This window comes from Microcaecilia unicolor, chromosome 1 (assembly GCF_901765095.1).
Source record: "Microcaecilia unicolor chromosome 1, aMicUni1.1, whole genome shotgun sequence".
Classification (NCBI taxonomy): Eukaryota; Metazoa; Chordata; class Amphibia; order Gymnophiona; family Siphonopidae; genus Microcaecilia; species Microcaecilia unicolor.
Genome location: NC_044031.1, coordinates 592,910,994 through 592,929,935, shown reverse-complemented (window position 1 = coordinate 592,929,935; position 18,942 = coordinate 592,910,994). Strand labels below are relative to the sequence as shown.

General features: G+C 48.0%; 1 protein-coding gene across 1 annotated transcript in view; it reads right to left on the bottom strand.

Moving 5' to 3' along the window:
* TG (thyroglobulin) overlaps positions 1–18,942 on the bottom strand; it is a 429,523-nt gene that overhangs the window by 330,183 nt on the left and 80,398 nt on the right. The window contains 1 exon segment of the mRNA XM_030189954.1: positions 10,871–11,062. Coding sequence (XP_030045814.1) covers positions 10,871–11,062 — 192 coding nt within the window.

Sequence of the window (18,942 nt, the reverse complement as noted above, 5' to 3'; positions counted from 1 at the left end):
ATGATAAAATATTTTGCAAATATGGAGAAAGAACTTCACAAAGATCTAGGCAGGGCCAACTTAAGAGGTGAGCCAGTGAGGTGCTGTCTCAGGAAGAAGTTAGAGGAGGACAGTTATTGTAAGGGGACAGAAGTCAGAACATATGCAAGGAAAGATGTTACGGAAAGTGAGAAAAAGAGGAAAAAGGCAGTGGCAAGGGATGCTTAGGCAAGGGAAGAAAGAGACAAAGTTGTATATGACAAGTGCTTGCTGTAATATTTTAAATATTGTTGCGTTCTCGAGGGCCTTGGCATTCTGTCAGGTCCTCGAGGCAGGATTGGAGTTCGTGAGCCCTTGGGCCACTGCCGAGGAGCGGCAGCGGCAGGCAAGACCACCTCGGGACTGGAAACACAGAAGAGCAGTACTGGAACTCTGGACTGGAGTAGTACAAGGCAGGCAACTAGAACAGATGAGACAGAAACAGCTTCACCTGCACCTAGCCACCATTCCTCCGGAGTTGAGCTCCGAAGTGCAGGCGGCCGGCAGGACTTGCAGAATAAGGCAGGAACTGAAGATCCAGAGGACCCACCCTGGGTCTGGGATACACGAGGGCGACAGGGCACGGAACTAGACTCAGACAGTGTGCTGCTGCACAGCCACAAGCAAGACCCAGAAGAAAGACCAAGGAACACAAGGCGTACAGAAGCTAGCAGGAGCAAGGACTAGGGCAGCAACACACTAGGCAGAACGGGGATCCGGGAATACCCACAGGGTAAACCCTCTAGCTAGGTGGAGACAGGATACAGGAATAATCACCCAGGAAATACACACTAGCCAGACAGATACAGGATTCAGGATATACCCTCAGGATATACAAGCAAGGTAGGCACACAGGCTAGGCAAGGCAGGGTTCAGGGTAAAGAGAGCAAACCAGGAATAACAGGCCAAGGGTCTTGGGCAGGCAGCACAGCAAACAGAGTAACCAGGAATAACAGGCCAAGGGTCTGAAGCCACAGCCGTTCCACACACTGACTCGGGAACCCACAAAGGCTGAGGCTTCACATACAGACAGAGAACCAACCCGGACAAGGGCTTCACCCCAACCCAGGGTAAGCCAGGGGCAGAGGCTTCACCCCAAACACAGGGTAAGCCTGGAGCAGAGGCTTCACCCCAAACACAGGGTAAGCCAGGAAGGACCCGCAGTCCACAGACAGACAATGGCAGGGAAGACCCCCCACGGAAGGACAACAGACACAGACATAGAAAGAAGCTGGGCAGGAACCCAGAGAGAGGCTAAGCAGTAGTGCAGCAGACACTTACTAACCTGACCTGGCCTAAGAGCATAACACCATGCAAAGGCCCTGACTGCAAGCACAGCACTTCCTTATGAAGGCTTGCACTGATGAGTCACTAGCAGTAGGACAGAAGCAGGAAGTACACTGACCCCAAAGAAAGGCTTGACACACATAGGAAGTGAGCCCACAGGAAAGACAAGCAGGAGCCATCTTGGAAGCTGGCACAGAGCCGGTGGCAGCCATCTTAGATGCTGGCTCCCTAGAGAGGCATAGCCCACACAGGTGAGGTCTTGTAAAGCAATCAGCACAGAGACTACAGACAAGACAAACACAAACACAGACAGAAGCCAGCAGAGCTGCTGACCCCCAGAAAGAAGGTAAGGCTGAGGGTGGTCACGGCCACAGACGTGACAAATATAAAGTTAAGCCCCTCCCTTTTGGGGATTTGAAATTGTGCACTTGTCACTCTGAAAGCATCATGAACACTTAAAAGCACTAGTGAATTGAAAAGATTTTGAGGGTTTTTGACCAATGAAAGAGAAGTGGAACCTAAAATAAGCAAACGAAAGTAAGATCCATTTTTGAGGTTTCTGGGGTCTTTTCCCTCCAATTTTAATAGAAAGGGTTTGAGTTCTTACTAATTTATTTATGATCAGACCTTTGTGATAATTAAGTTGGCCACTTTAATGATCTGTCTACATCTCATGTTAATGAAGTATAATATACATGGAGACTCAGGGCTTGGGTAGGTTTGTGATTGAGAGACTCAAGGATTGAGTAGGATAGAAGGATGGGCATTTGGGGATTAGATGGGGTTATAGTGGGTATAGAAGTCTATACTGAGTGGAGTAAAACAGGTAGACATGAATCGCTTGCTTACTGTTTCCAAAATTACAAGGACTAGGGAGCACACAATGAGCTACTAAGTACTAAATTTAAAACAAATCAGAGAAAATATTTCTTCACTCAATATGTAATTAAATTCTGGAATTTGTTGCCAGAGAATGTGGTAAATGCAGTTAGCTTAGCGGGGTTTAAAAAAGGTTGGCTAATCTCCTAAAAGAAAAGTCCATAAGCCATTATTAAGATGGACTTAGGAAAATCTACTGCTTATTTCTAGGATAAGCAGCATAAAATCTGTTTTATTCTTTTGGGATCTTGCTAAGTACTTGTGACCTGGATTGGCCACAGTTGGAAATAGAATGCTGGGTTTGATCGGCCTTCAGTATGTCCCAGTATGACAACACTTAAGTTCTTATGTTCTTATAAAAACTAAGAAGGGGTTAGAGAAAACAGTAGGGACTGAATGATTAGGTGAGGAGTATGAGTAAGACTGTGAGACTGAATACAGAAAATTGAGGAGGGGGACAGTTTGAAGATCTGAAGAGTTTGGGTAGCAGTTGGAAAGTAATTAAGAGAGACATAGGTCTACAAAGAAGATGAGAAAAAGGGAGGGGACAGGTCTTTGAATAAGGTAGAAGTGGGGGAGGTGGAAGTGGTAAGGAAGGGACTGGAGGTGAAGGGATGAGTGACAGTAAAGGAGCTGAGGCTGGTAATGGGATGAAAGGCAAAGGAAGGCAGATGAGGCTGGGGAGAGGACAAGTACAGACTGGAAATAGTGGACTAGGTAGTGGATAAAGGATAGGGGGAATAGGTTAATGGGAAGGAATAAGGCAGAGGTGGGGAACAGGAGAACTAGGGAAGCAAGAATAGGAAGTGGAAAGCTGATAAGTAGGTGCAGGAAAAAAAAGAGGGAGACCAAAGAATGGAGACCACAGAGGGGACAAGGAGGAATGAAATCATATTATAGGTAGATTAAAAGGTAGATGTGAGAAATTCAGAAAAAGGATGACACAAAAGGATCAATGTCAGAGATAGATGTGGGGGTAGAAGGGAAGACAACAGAGAGTGAGAAGAAAATGAAAATGAGACCCTGAAGAGATCAGGACCAACCTAATTTCATAAAAATAAAATGATTGAAACACAGTCACATTCCAGTGTCAGGCCATTCTGGGGTAAAAAGCACACAGATCTGGAACGCACTACCCATGGCCCTGAAAAACATGGACAACCTAACCAGCTTTCGCAAATCTTTGAAGACACACCTCTTCAACAAAGCCTACGAAAGGCATTCTTAATAAATCATTCCTCAAATCACTCAGGTGCATCAAAAATGCCTCTCACAACACCTTTCTAGCACCTTGCATCTAACTCATCTACTTTCAGCTTATGTATTTAAAATCACATAGAGGGGCATAATGGAACAGAAACGCCTATCTCCATGGGCGTTTATCTCCGAGAACGGGTCCGTGAAGGGGCGGGGCGGATCGTATTTTTTAAAAGAAAAAGACGCCCATGTTTTATTCGTCAAGGTGTGAGCTGGGCGTTTTTGCTTTTCAGCGATAATGGAATATGAAATCGCCCAGCTCAAAAACGAATAAATCCAAGGCATTTGTTCGTGGGAGGGGCCAGGATTCATAGTGCACTGGTCCCCCTCACATGCCAGGACACCAACCGGGCACCCTAGGGGGCACTTTTACAAAAACCAAATAAAAGGTAAAAGAGCTCCCAGGTGCATAGCACCCTTCCCTTGGGTGTTGAGCCCCCCAAATCCCCCTCAAAACCCACTGCCCACAAGTCTACATCATTACTATAGCCCTAAGAGGTGAAGGGGGGCACCTACATGTGGGTACAGTGGGTTTGGGGGGGTTGGACGACTAGTAGCATTAAGCAGCACAATTGTAACAGGTAGGGGGGGGGATGGGCCTGGGTCCACCTGCCTGACGTCCACTGCACCCCCTAACAACTGCTCCAGGGACCTGCATACTGCTGCTTGGGAGGAGGGTATGACATTTGAGGGTGAAAGTAAAAAGTTGTGAAACATCATTTGTTGTGGTGGGAGGGGGTTAGTGACCACTGGGGGAGTCAGGGGAGGTCATCCCCGACTCCCTCTGGGGGTCATCTGGTCATTTAGGGCACTTTTGGGGGCCTTATTCGTCAAAAAACAGGGTCCAGGAAAAGTGTCCTAAATTCTAGCTCAAAACTGTTCCATTATCGGCGAAGGGCGCCCATCTCTGTTCGCCCGATAACCACGCCCCAGTTCCGCCTTCGACACGCCTTCGATACGCCCCCGTCAACTTTGTCCGCATCCGCGACGGAGTGCAGTTGAAAGCGTCCAAAGTTCGGCTTTCGATTATACCGCTTTATTTGTTTTTGTGAGAAGAACGCCCATCTCCCGATTTAGGTCGGAACTTGGGCGTTATTCTCGTTCGATTATAAGCTGGATAATGACCTTGCATCTAATTCATTTACTTTCAGCTTATGTATCTAAGATCATGTAATGACTACATCATAACAACACTCTGTAAGCCACATTGAGCCTGCAAAAAGGTGGGATAATGTGGGGTACAAATGCAATAAATAATAATAATAATAATAAAAATCCTGAGATCCACATAATTCATACTACAAGACTTCGTTATGGGAACACAGAAGCAAAAGTTGATTCAGGGCATCACAACCATGTGAGCCGACTCTAGATCTGGATTCCCTATCCTCTATAATAAAACGCACCTCCAACATTTTGAAGCTGACTGCATGGCTGAGGCATTCCTGCTCTCTGTATCCAACTACTGAATTGACATCACGTACTTCCGGGTTCGTCACAAGCAGAAGTGACCAACCACACGAGGTTTCTCGGCTTCAGAATGTTGGAGGTGCATTCTATTAAATAGGATTGGCCAGTTCCTTGAAGCACAGCCAGAGCTCAGCGTCCCGCACAGTAACGCTCAGACACCAGAGAGAGGGAGGAAGGGGGGGCCTGACACCAGAGAGGAGGGGGGGAGGTATCTCTGTCACACACACACTCTCTCACACACTCTCTGTCTCTCACAGTCAATGTCTTTCTCTTACTCTCACACACTGTCTCTCACACTATGTCTCATACTGTATCACATTCACTCTCTATGTGTCACACAGTCACTCACACACTCTCTTGGTCTCATACACTCAGTCTCACAGAGAGTCTGTGTCTCACACACACTCTCTCTCGCACACACTGTATCTGTGTGAAACACACTCTCTCTCTCACACACTGTCTCACATACGCACTTGCACACACTCATTCTCACACATACACTCTCTCTCTCTCACAGACACACTCGCACCCAGACTCACTCTCTCTCTCACACACACACACACTCGCACATTCACTCTCTCTCTCTCACACAGTCACTCTTACATACACTCTCTCAAACATACACACTCCGAGGAAAACCTTGCTAGCGCCCGTTTCATTTGTGTCAGAAACAGGCCCTTTTTCCTAGTTTCATCATAAATCATACAATTATGCTACTTTGTCACCTTCTGAATACAAACCATTTATCCCTCTGTTCTCCCTTCCCCCTCCCCCCATGCCCCACCCTACCTTTTCCCCTGAGACTGTCAGTGGAATGCTTTCATGAATCTCTTATATTTTCTAATATTGTCATGTTTTCCTCAAACTCTCTTGATCTGGAGAAGGTGACTTTGGCTTTCAAAAGTTAGTCAAAGAGGTATTTAGTCCAATGTAAAATATCACCTTATTTTTAGTTTTTAGTTTTTATTTTTATTAAGAAAATAAGCAGTGTGGCTACCTTGTCAGTCCACTTGGATAAAAAGAAATAAATAGAAACATTTTCAATCGAACAAGGAAAGACTGTTAGTCATTCTTGGCAACTTCAGTCCTGAATTTTATTTTGAAGCAATGTTATAATAATTCGACAGCCTCCAAATTACTACCGATGCCACCACCCTTCTCACACAACACTAAGGGGCACTTTTACTAAACTGCATTAATCAGTTAACACGTGAATTAATGTGTACTGTTACCGCACAAAGACAGTAACTGTTAGCACGATGGTATAACAGCATGGGCTAATTCATGCGTTCACTGTACCCTGTTAGGCAGTGAGTGGGGTAAAAACATTTCAGCATGTGCAAACACTTCAGGGCTCCTTTTACTAAGCTACGGTAAAAAGTGACCTGCGCTGGTTTGAACGTGTGAAATTGGCGGGCCCTGGGCCATTTTTTTTACTGCAGCTGGGAAAAGGCCTTTTTTTTTTTTTTAAATGGGGCAGTAAATGGCCATGCACTAATATGAAAAGTAGCACATGGCTACTTACTGCCTGAGCCCTTAACGCTACCTATTGATCTGGCAGAAAGGGCTTATGTGCTACTCATGCAGTAATCAGGCAGCACGCGTCAATGTGGCCAGGTTGCCAATTACCACCTCGAGCACCTCCCGCAGTAGAAAATAGAAAATTATTTTCTACTAAGGAAAACAGCGCATGCCAACTTTGAAATTACCGCTGGGCGCCCACGCTATTGGCAGTATTATCGATTTGGCATGTGCTACCCACAAGTTAGCCCTACCACTGCTTAGTAAAGAGGCCCCGCAGCGCGGTAACTTAAAAAGAACATGCTGGGCAAGCCCTTGACAATTATCCAACAGTTTTTGCACTTACCATGCATTAAGTTTTGATGTTAAAGCATGGTAGAAACTTACCACACTTAAGTAAAGTAAAAGACCCCTAAATTATGCACGTTCCTGTCGCAATAAAGGATCACAGGATGGGATATTACCAACTGAGAGGGGTGGGCGTCTGCTATTCTTTAATAAGCCTTCCAAGCTCTCTCTAGCTTCTACATAAGTACATAAATATTGCCATACTGGGAAAGACCAAAGGTCCATCAAGCCCAGCATCCTGTTTCCAACAGTGGCCAATCCAGGTCACAAATACCCAGCAAGATCCCAAATATGTACAAAACATTTTATACTGCTTATCCCAGAAATAGTGGATTTCCCCAAGTCCATTTAATAACGGTCTATGCACTTTTCCTTTAGGAAGCCATCCAAACCTTTTTTAAACTCCGCTAAGCTAACTGCCTTTATCACATTCTCTAGCAATGAATTCCAGAGTTTAATTACACACGTTGAGTGAAGAAAACTTTTCTCCGATTCGTTACACAAAAAAACAGTGCTATACTTACCATATAATGCTGTGACCAGAAATTGGAGAAATAATTAATCTGCAAGCTATAAAATGGGAAATGAGAGGTGAAAGCAGATCATGGCCTCTCCCATTAGTCTATTACATCCTCTTGCCCTACTGTGAGAGTTCAATGTCAGCAAGATTGTATCTACCATGCATATCGGGAATAAGGAGAGACGCTTAAGTAGGCCTGTATTACATTCCAAATAGAATTCATCAAACTGACCATGTACCCTGCTTAACAGTAAATACATAGTAACATAGTAACATAGTAGAAGATGGCAGAAAAAGACCTGTACGGTCCATCCAGTCTGCCCAACAAGACAACTCATATGTGCTACTTTTTGTGTATACCCTACTTTGATTTGTACCTGTGCTCTTCAGGGCACAGACCGTATAAGTCTGCCCAGCACTATCCCTGCCTCCCACCACCGGCTCTGGCACAAACCGTATAAGTCTCCCCAGCACTATCCCCGCCTCCCAACCACCAGCCCCGCCTCCCGATCTCGACTAATAGTTCAAAAAAGCCTCAACACTTTTAAAGAAGAGAACATTGACCTTACCCTACCCCCCTTAGCATCCATGCACACATATTCTCCCCTCTTTACTGGAGAGGTGTGTGAGAGTAGCCACTCCGAGGGTGTGCACCGTATTTAAACCATTCATTATGTCTGCTGAGGTTTGTGCACTGTTAATTCAGGAACTCTTATCGCCATCTAAATAGGTGGTAGTAAGTGCTCCTGTGGTAATTTATTTATTTATTTTCGATGGCAGCATTGAAAAAAGTCCTTTTTGCTAGCCACAGTAGAAATGGGCTTAAGATGCAGGAAGGGCCCAGGTAACTTAGTAAATGCCACAATTCACTCTCTGGCTTGTCTGGAAGAAAGGCTCAAACAGATGAGCAAAGGGAGGGGAGGAGGAGTTTCCGCAAGACCAATGGGGAGAGTAAGAGAGAGAGAGAGAGAGAGAGAGAGAGATGTAGAGTGGAGGAAAGCTGCAAAGCAAGTAGGCAGGGCATGAGCTGGCAACTTATGGTGGCAAGAAAATTGAAAGCAAGAAAAAAGGGTGGAAGTCCACAGTGCTGATATATCAAGCTGCTCCCCTCGCCTCTCTGCCCATTTAATGTCCCATGGAGGCAATGCAAGAAGGGACAAGGTGGTCAGGTCTGGAAGTCCTGCTGGCCAAAGGAAGCAGGCCCTTATCCTGGACCATTGGCTAGACAGTTTCAATCCTTCCCCTGGATAAATAAGATGAGAACTGGGGAAAGGCCAATCTTCTGCTCTCCTGACCTTTTCTGCATGTATATATAATTGCATAATCTGGGCTCTCAGAAAGCTACGAAGTGCAGTAGCTGGGATTTGTAACTTCTTCACACACTCAACCCTATAGATATGCATTCCAGAGCAGTTCTTTATCTGAACTGCTGAGCTCATTGTACCTATTTGTCCTTCTCACCAGCCACTGCATGCACCTCACAGTTCCCTGCCCCACACTCTGTATAGTTCATAGGGGACTGAGTCGCATGTCATGGGCAGATGAGCCTGTGTGGTGGCAGTGAGTAAGAGGGGACAAACGCTGAGTCAGAGTAGGAGAGACGCAACAGAGGGAAGGTTCCAGGGCTGACAAGAGTTAGCAGTTGTAACTTCTAACACGTAATGAGGCACAGAACATTGTTACTGTTACAGCTTGTAATGTTCCCCACAGGCACAGGATCACTCCCTCACTAAGACTGAAAGTGAGTCAGGTTTGGATAGGTGGAGTTACACCTGCTGAGTCAGAGGGGCGGAGCTCAAGCAGGGAGAGGTTAAATGCCCTGAAGTAGAACAGATCAGAGAGGAAGTCAAGGGTTTTGAGGCAAGAGGTCTCCAAGGAAGTGGCATCTGAGTCTACAGTACCGGAGGGAAGTGCCAGGGATGAGTAGTAGCCAGAGCTCAGTGGTTTCCCTGGGGTGGAAAACTGTGTTTAATTCTCAGCCTCCAGGAGTTGATCATGCATGGACAGAAGACTGCCAAGGTAAGAGAGGGCCTTGCTGAATATTCCTGAAGTATATGAATTTGGTGTGCATCCAGAAGGGACCTGAGATGGCATTAGTTGCCAGAGTGTTTGGGCCTAGCTAGGAACCAGCCCCATGAAGAGTATTGACTGGGACTATCTACTATAATAAAACGCACCCTCAACGTTCTGAGGACACTGACGTCACTGCAGGCACTCACACACCGGTTCGTAAGTTCATGGTGGTGAAGCCACAACACTCACCATGTCTTCATGCCCCGCCCTCGCATCACACGTGATGGCGTCGAGGGCGGAACAAGAAAACAAGGCAAATGAACGCCCGGGGAGCAGTAGGGAAACACGCTCCCCCTACTCCTCCCCTTCCAAGAAATCCCACCCGCCGACGACATGCCCATCACCCCAGCCCCTTTTGCCCCATCGCCCCGCCCCTTTCAAGGTACCGCCCCGCCCCCGGTAGCACACTCTTCCCCTCATCACCTTCCCTCCCCCCTGTCACCTCCCCTCCCCTTACGCCACTATCCCTGGTGGTCTAGCGGTACCTGTTCGCTCAGGCAGGAACGAAGGAACCCCTGCTTTCCTGCCCGGAGCGCTGCTGCTAGCTGCCCGGCTGCATCGTGTCTGAGTCCGGCTCTCGGCGATTCAAAATGGCCGCCGAGAGTTGAAGCTGCTTCGCGAGACTTCAACTCTCGGTGGCCATTTTGAAACGCTGAGAGCCGGACTCCCACACGATGCAGCAAGGCAGCTAGCAGCACCGCTATGGACAGGAAAGAGGGGGCTCTTTCTTTCCTGCCCTGACCGAACAGGTACCTCTAGACCACCAGGGAGACTAGCGTAAGGGGAGGGGAAGGGACTCCCGTGCCCGCTAGCACCCGTTTCATCAGAGGCAGAAATGGGCCTTTTTTACTAGTATTATGATAGACAGAGGGAAAGAGACTTTACTAGCGCTGGATTAAAGCCTGTGAACTAACAGTTGTGCTCACGCTGAATTATAGCAATAAAGCATTTCCTTTTGGTTGCAAACCCTGTGTGTATGACTGCATTTCTGATGGCTCCAAGACACATCCTCGATCACATTATCACACAGCTAAAAAAGTAATTTTGTTAATTTGTTTCATTGCAGATTTCAGTTGTTTGTAACTCATTAAGTTACAAATTACCAAAATTTGTAATGACATTACTGTAATGTCATTACAGTAATGGCTGTTGCACTGTCCAAGATATTGCCTATGTCATGGCTCAGTACTGAAACAATCTTTAAGACCAGGATCTGCGAAGAGCATGCAAGGGATAGTGAGAGATTTTATGCCTTTTTTTCCACTTGCTCTAACTGTAATAGTGTATGTGAAGATCACCCTACCGTGTCATTCCAGAAGACATGGACCAGACATAATTCAAGCAAAAAGAAAAACATGCAAAATTAGACTGCCATTTTGCCAGATGGTATAGGATGAAAAATATAATTCCAGACATCTGCTATGTGAAAATAAAAGTCCCTGCACACCTTTGGAATTCGGTGAGATACCAGCATAAAGTAGATAAAAGAACAGAGACATGGAGAGATCATTATCACAGTTCCAGATATAAATACCTGAATATGACAAAAGCCACGCGCTTTTAGATCGTCCAGTATAAAAGTCTGGAATGCTTGAAGTAATCCACTGTAGTCAGAGGTACAAGTCTTCCCAGATGGAAGTAGAAGCTGGAATTGGGTTTGTGTCTGCACAGTCTGGAACACCTGCAGCTCTAATAAAACAGAATAAGTGCACTGTCAATGGAAAATCAATATAATGAATCCTCTGAAAACCCTTTTTCATTTATTCGGAAGTAGAATATTCACGTCATGGTGGATAATCAAGCACAAAAAAAAAGTGGGAAGTAGACCAATGATTTCAGGACATAGAGACTATGATGGTATATAAAGGAGTAAACTTTATTGTAAACTCGACACAGTACTGTGTTTCGGCCACAGGCCTGCCTCAGGAGTCTTGAATAAAGAAAAAATGTGTTTAAATACTTGTCTGTCTTGAACGATATACAGAGAAGTGTAACGAAGAAGTATCCAATACTTTTTGGTCTCAACAATCAGAAAGCTCAAGTGTAGTCAAACGCCAAATTGCCTCTTTCTTCAAAAATCAAGCACCTCACACACATTTTTCATGAGACTGCCACTTTGTTATGATAAACTATATAACACCTAATGCAGAGATGAGCCTGGGACTGGATTGTGACTCTGAAATACAAGGCAGGATTCCCCTTCCCCAGACCCCCCCCCCCCCCTAACCTGTGCCCTTAATGGTATTGCAAATGCTTCTCCTTCCCTTTCTTTTCTGTTGCTTCCTCTTTTCTTTAACCTTTCCCCCTATTAGCTGTTATTAAAAACTTCCCAGATGGTTCCACAATAGGTGGTATATCAAGAATAAAGAGAACTTGAACAACTTGGACAGTCATCTGAAAATGTTTTATGAGTTAAGAAGCAGCATATTAGATGTATATAAACAGATTTTTGTCTCCTGCTGTGGGTGATATTAAAGGCTAATGCATCTCACCCTTTACCCTGGAAGCATACCAAACTAGGGTTACCATATTTGCGGAGACAAAAAAAAATGGTCAGAAAAAATAAAAATGGTCGCTACCTTTGCTAAAGAAATATTTAATTGTAGTTAATGAACACCATCAAACAGCAGTAGACATTCTACTTTTCAAGAACTTCTGGATTTGAGTTCGACTGAGTCTGAGCCTAAGCCATGGGCGTAGTTTGACTGTTTCATTTGGGGGGGGGGGGGGGGCAAAGGATGGGGCGGAGCATATTATCATATTCATTTGCATATATATATATATATATAGCAAATGAATATGCTAATATGGAGAAAGGTAGGGAAAAAGAGCTGGCTTTTTGGGGAATAGCCATAATGAATATGCATGAGATATCAAGCCAGCTCTTTCTCCCTTCCTTCCTTCCTTCCTTCCTTCCTTCCTTCCTTCCTCCTTACCCAGCACTCCCTCTTCATCTCCAGTAGTATTTCCCCACCCCCTTTCCCAGTGTTGACCTTAGAAATGCATAGGCTCTATATGTAGATCCTTCAAGAGGTAGTGTGTCATGATTTAGGCTCTACACCCTTTCTGATGTTTTGGTGCCACCTCAGTAAGGCCAACACACAATCTCTCCACTGCAAAACGCTATACACAAACTTGTGCAAAAACACACTCATAGCCTTACTAAACCATAACAGCACTAATTCCAAGGACAGGACGAGCTACAACCTTATGCGTGAAAAGGCAGAACTGTAATTACACCAGGCTCTAAAACACCAATACACTACCTCGTGAAAAAATGCAAAACAAAAAGGGCTGCAAATATTGCACGCTAGCAGAATACTGCACCTTAATCACACATGAAAAACACATGACACAACAGACATGACACAAGGAACTAGAAATAAAAAAGTATGAAGGCAAAATACTGAACTGGAAAGTTAACTCAAGAAGTCAGACTCAGCATGCAGCAATACCAGAAAAATTGAAATTTACACGCAAAATATCACAGATGCACATTTCAAAAAGCTGACATATTTCAATTAATAAAATCTGAATAAAATACTTTTTTCTACCTTTGTTGTCTGATCATTTAGTTTTTCTTTTCGCTTTGGTCCCAGTGTCTTCTGTTTTATGCAGTGTCTTCTTTCCAGTAGGCTTCCCTCTGCTCCCCACCCTCCCAGTCCCATCCATCTCCTGCTCCTTCCCTCTGCTCCCCACCCCTCCCAGTCCCATCCATCTCCTGCTCCTTCCCTCTGCTCACCTCCTCTCCCAGTCCCATCCATCTCCTGCTCCTTCCCTCTGCTCCCCACCCCTCCCAGTCCCATCAATCTCTTGTTCCTTCCCTCTGCTCCCCACCCCTCCCAGTCCCATCCATCTTCCCTCTGCTCCCCCCCCCCCCCCCCGTGAGGTCCAGGATCATGACTCCGTTTACCCCCTCTCTTCCTCCCTCCCTCCCTCCGGCGCAGGCAGCAGTCTTCTTCAGCCTTTCTGAGCTCCTGGCAGTGGTAGTGACGTATACACGCTGCCTTCGGTCTGCCCCAGAAGCCTTCTCTTCAAGTTCCTGTTCCCACCTATGCGGGAACAGGAACTTGAAGAGAAGGCTTCGGGGCAGAGCCGAAGGCAGCGTGTGTATGTCACTACCGCTGCCAGGAGCACAGAAAGGCTGAAGAAGACTGCTGCCTGCGCCGGAGGGAGGGAGGGAGGAAGAGAGGGGGTAGACAGACACGCTTGTCTCTGTCCGCTTCACTTCCCTGCCCTCTCTGTCTGCGTCCCGCCTTCCTCTGATGTCATTTCCTTTTGGGCGGGACGCTGAGAGGGCAGGGAAGCGAAGCGGACTGACAAACGAGCGTGCCTGCTTGTTTTTTTTTTTACTACTGGCGCCAGTTGTCGTCGTTTGGGGGGGCATTGCCCCCCTCGCCCCCCCCCCCCCCAGTCTACGCCCATGGCCTAAGCATACTTATCATAAGAGTGCAAATCCCTTTGGCTGCCTTCTGATATACGTGTGAAAGTCTTTGCATGACATATGCTTAAAATCGTGGTACACGAACAAAATTCCTTTGACAGATTCAACCAGCAAGGGAGCAGAGAGGGGATCAGTAATGCCTTGCTCTCTCTTTAGCAGCCCCATGTGTCCAGACTGACTAATAAGACAGAGATGGTTTCACTCATTATGTGGGTATGTGTGTTTGTCATAGGCACATAAAAGAAAAAGGGGATATGTCCCTAAAAATTAAAAATCCTGTAGGACATTTCTGAAGATGTCCAAAAGAGAACATATGGTAACTCTATACCAAACCTGGCTTCCTATTAAGGCAATGTGTCATTTTAAGTTACTCAACAATCAGAAACCTAGTTATTTGTTTTAGAGGTTTAAGCCTTATACCTCTGCAAGGCTATTGAGGTTAGCACAGGGAAATTTGTTGGTAATTCCAACTTCAGTACAATTTAGAAAAGTCCACTGGCATAGTAATTCTTTTAGGGGCCTTTTTACTAAATGATGTTAAGGCCTAATGCGCAGTTAGCATGCCACAAACAGCCTGCCGCAAAACATGTTAAAGCATCTTGCATTAATTTGCCTGTTCGTGGGCACTAATCATGCATTGTTTTTGTTTTTGTCTTCTTTTGGGGAGGGGGTGTACCATGGTGAGGAATGGGTGAGGAAGCATTATCCAGCTAGTGTGATCTGATTAGCCCACACTAACTTAACACGGGAATGCTTACCGCCTCATCTAAATAGGACACAGTAAGTGTTTCCGCATTAATTTTTTGCAAATTCCAAGCGCTAATGGAAAAATTTGCACAGGACCTACAAAATACAATTATTTTAGAAGCCCTAAATCTGGGCTTAGGGCTCCTTTCACTAAGGTGCACTAACGGATTTAGCACTTACTAACGATTACCGCGCACTAAATGCTAAGAAGCCAATAGAAATAAAATGGGCCGCATGGCACTTAGCCCTGGATTCTATATAGTGTGCCTAGAGTTACGCACGGTTATGCGCATAAATCTAAGCATATTCTATAACTACACACATAGATTGTTTTAACAAGCCGTTAAGCGTTGTTAACGGCTCTTAACAAGCAATAACAAGCACTAATTGACAAAAAATTAGAATTTACACGCATGCAATGCTAAGCATATTCTGTAATGTACTACGCTTAAATTCTAATACGCAGAGGCAAAAAGGGGCATGGAAGTGGGTGTTTCATGGGTGTTCCAAAATATACATGCACATAAATTTAGTCATATGAACTATGCCAAAGCATATTCTAAATACCACGCGTAGATTTACACACAGTATTTAGAACACACTTAGGTGTGATTGCCTACCGTGCATTAATTTTTAGGCACCATATATAGAATTCTCCGAGGACAAGCAGGCTGCTTGTTCTCACTGATGGGTGACGTCCACGGCAGCCCCTCCAATCGGAAACTTCACTAGCAAAGTCCTTTGCTAGCCCTCGCGCGCCCGCGCGCACCGCGCATGCGCGGCCGTCTTCCCGCCCGAAACCGGCTCGAGCCGGCCAGTCTTCTTTTGTCCGCACTCGGTACGGTCGTGTTTTCGCCGTGTCGAGCCCCGGAAAGTCGACCTCGCGCGTCCATTTGTTTTGAACGTGTTTTTTTCCTTCGGGAAAGCTTTGTCCTAGTCGGGAAGTGCTCCGGAAACCCCCCGCCGGGTTTCGTGTAAATCCTCCCCGTACTTCCAGCTTTTTTGCCCCGGTAAGTTTTCTTTCGTCGTCGGGGTAGGCCTCTTTTCGGCCTCGGTCGAGATTTTTTCTCCCTCTAAATTTGGTGCTTCAAATTTCGCCATTTCGGCTTTTGATTTCGCCGGCGTGATTTTTCCGCCCATGACATCGAAGCCTTCCAGCGGCTTCAAGAAGTGCACCCAGTGCGCCCGGGTTATCTCGCTCACTGATCGACACTCGTCGTGTCTTCAGTGTCTGGGGGCCGAGCACCGCCCTCAGAACTGCAGTCTGTGTTCCCTGCTTCAAAGGCGGACTCAGGTAGCGAGACTAGCCCAGTGGAACGTGTTGTTCTCGGGCTCTTCGTCGGCATCGGCACCGGGATCTTCGAGTGCATCGACGTCGTCAGCGTCCAGACCATCTTCCTCGGCCGCCCCTGCATCGAGTGCATCGAGGCATCGGGCCTCTGCATCGGCGCCGAGACATCGGATAGCTGCATCGACGTCGGTGGTACCAGGACCTCGTCTGCTGATGTCGTCGGACGGTGGTGCATCGGGTGGAGTGCAGGTGAGGGCTGTCCATTCCCCTGCTGGTGGCGGTGAGCCCTCGGGTGGGTCTCCGCCTACCCTGAGGGCTCCTGCGGTACAGCCCCCCCGAGATCGACCTTCTTCAGTCTCGGCCCCGAGGAAGCGACGGATGGATTCGACGTCCTCCTCGTCGGTGCCGGGGAGCTCCGGTGACATGCTTCGGAAGAAATCGAAGAAGCATCGACACCGGTCTCCTCCCCGTGTCGGCACCGAGAGCTCTGGGTCGCCGAGGGATTCGGCACCCAGCAGGCATCGGCACCGAGAGGACCGCTCACCCTCTGTTCAGGAGGTGTCGATGCGCTCCGCTCTGGACAGCCCGGAACAGCCTCCACGCCCGGAACAGGTACTGACGTCGACGCCTGCATCGACCTCTCAGCCTTTCTCTGCAGCCGCTCTAAACGAGAGCCTCCGGGCCGTTCTCCCAGAGATTCTGGGAGAGCTGTTGCGCCCTACCCCTCCGGTACCGGCGGTGCTTGCGCCACCGGTACCGTCGAGCGTGGCGCCGGCTGGCCCATCGCCCAGGTTGAGGTCCCCGACGTCGGTACCGCGTGCGGTACCGACCGCGGCCACCTCCCAGGAAGGCTCCCCGGCTACGTCGGCGGAGGGAGCTTCGCCGATGCGGGCGAGGGAGTCTACCTCTCGACGCCCCCATCGTGGACGGGGTTCCACGGAGTCGAGCAGGGCGAGGTTGCAGACACAGGTCCGTGAACTTGTGTCTGACACCGAGGGTGAGGCCTCGTGGGAGGAAGAGGAAGATCCCAGATATTTCTCTGACGAGGAGTCTGAGGGTCTTCCGTCTGATCCCACTCCCTCTCCTGAGAGACAGCTTTCTCCTCCCGAGAGTCTGTCTTTTGCCTCCTTTGTCCGGGAGATGTCTACGGCCATCCCCTTCCCGGTGGTTGTGGAGGACGAGCCCAGGGCTGAAATGTTTGAGCTCCTGGACTATCCTTCTCCACCTAAGGAAGCGTCCACTGTTCCCTTGCACCATGTCCTGAAGAAGACATTGCTTGCGAACTGGACCAAGCCATTAACTAATCCCCACATTCCCAAGAAGATCGAGTCCCAGTACCGGATCCATGGGGACCCAGAGCTGATGCGCACTCAGTTGCCTCATGACTCTGGAGTTGTGGATTTGGCCCTAAAGAAGGCTAAGAGTTCTAGGGAACATGCTTCGGCGCCCCCGGGCAAGGACGCTAGAACCTTAGACTCCTTTGGGAGGAAGGCCTACCATTCCTCTATGCTCGTGTCCAAGATCCAGTCTTACCAGCTCTACACGAGCATACACATGCGGAATAATGTGCGGCAGTTGGCGGGCTTGGTTGATGCTCTTCCCCCTGAGCAAGCCAAGCCTTTTCAGGAGGTGGTCAGGCAGCTGAAGGCGTGCAGAAAATTCCTGGCCAGAGGAGTTTATGACACTTTTGATGTTGCGTCCAGGGCCGCTGCTCAAGGTGTGGTGATGCGCAGGCTCTCATGGCTGCGTGCCGCCGACCTGGAGAATAGAATCCAGCAGCGGATTACGGACTTGCCTTGCCGTGCGGATAACATTTTTGGCGAAAAAGTCGAGCAGGTGGTAGAGTCTCTCCACCAGCGGGACACCGCATTCGACAAGTTCGCCCGCCGGCAGCCTTCAGCTTCTACCTCTACAGGTAGACGATTTTTCGGGGGAAGGAAGACTGTTCCCTATACTTCTGGCAAGCGTAGGTACAATCCTCCTTCCCGACAGCCTGCGGCCCAGGCTAAGCCCCAGCGCGCTCGCTCTCGTCAGCAGCGTGCGAATCAGCAAGGCCCCGCGGCTCCCCAGCAAAAGCAAGGGGCGAGCTTTTGACTGGCTCCAGCAGAGCATAGCCGACATCCAAGTGTCAGTGCCGGGCGACCTGCCTGTCGGAGGGAGGTTGAAAGCTTTTCACCAAAGGTGGCCTCTTATAACCTCCGATCAGTGGGTTCTCCAAATAGTCCGGCAAGGATACACCCTCAATTTGGCCTCTCAACCTCCAAATTGTCCACCGGGAGCTCAGTCCTACAGCTTCCAGCACAAGCAGGTACTTGCAGAGGAACTCTCCGCCCTTCTCAGCGCCAATGCGGTCGAGCCCGTGCCATCCGGGCAAGAAGGGCTGGGGTTCTATTCCAGGTACTTCCTTGTGGAAAAGAAAACAGGGGGGATGCGTCCCATCCTAGACCTAAGGGCCCTGAACAAATATCTCGTAAAAGAAAAGTTCAGGATGCTTTCCCTGGGCACCCTTCTCCCCATGATTCAGCAAAACGATTGGCTATGCTCTCTGGACTTGAAGGATGCCTACACACACATCCCGATACTGCCAGCTCACAGACAGTATCTGCGATTTCAGCTGGGCGCACGCCACTTCCAGTACTGTGTGCTACCCTTTGGGCTCGCCTCTGCGCCCAGGGTGTTCACAAAGTGCCTAGCTGTGGTAGCAGCGGCGCTTCGCAGGCTGGGGGTGCACGTGTTCCCATATCTCGACGATTGGCTGGTGAAGAACACATCCGAGGCAGGAGCCCTGCAGTCCATGCAGATGACTATTCGCCTCCTGGAGCTACTGGGGTTTGTGATAAATTACCCAAAGTCCCATCTTCTCCCAGTGCAGAAACTCGAATTCATCGGAGCCCTGCTGGATTCTCGGACGGCTCGCGCCTATCTCCCAGAGGCGAGGGCCAACAACTTGTTGTCCCTCGTCTCGCGGGTGCGAGCGTCCCAGCAGATCACAGCTCGGCAGATGTTGAGATTGCTGGGCCACATGGCTTCCACAGTTCATGTGACTCCCATGGCCCGCCTTCACATGAGATCTGCTCAATGGACCCT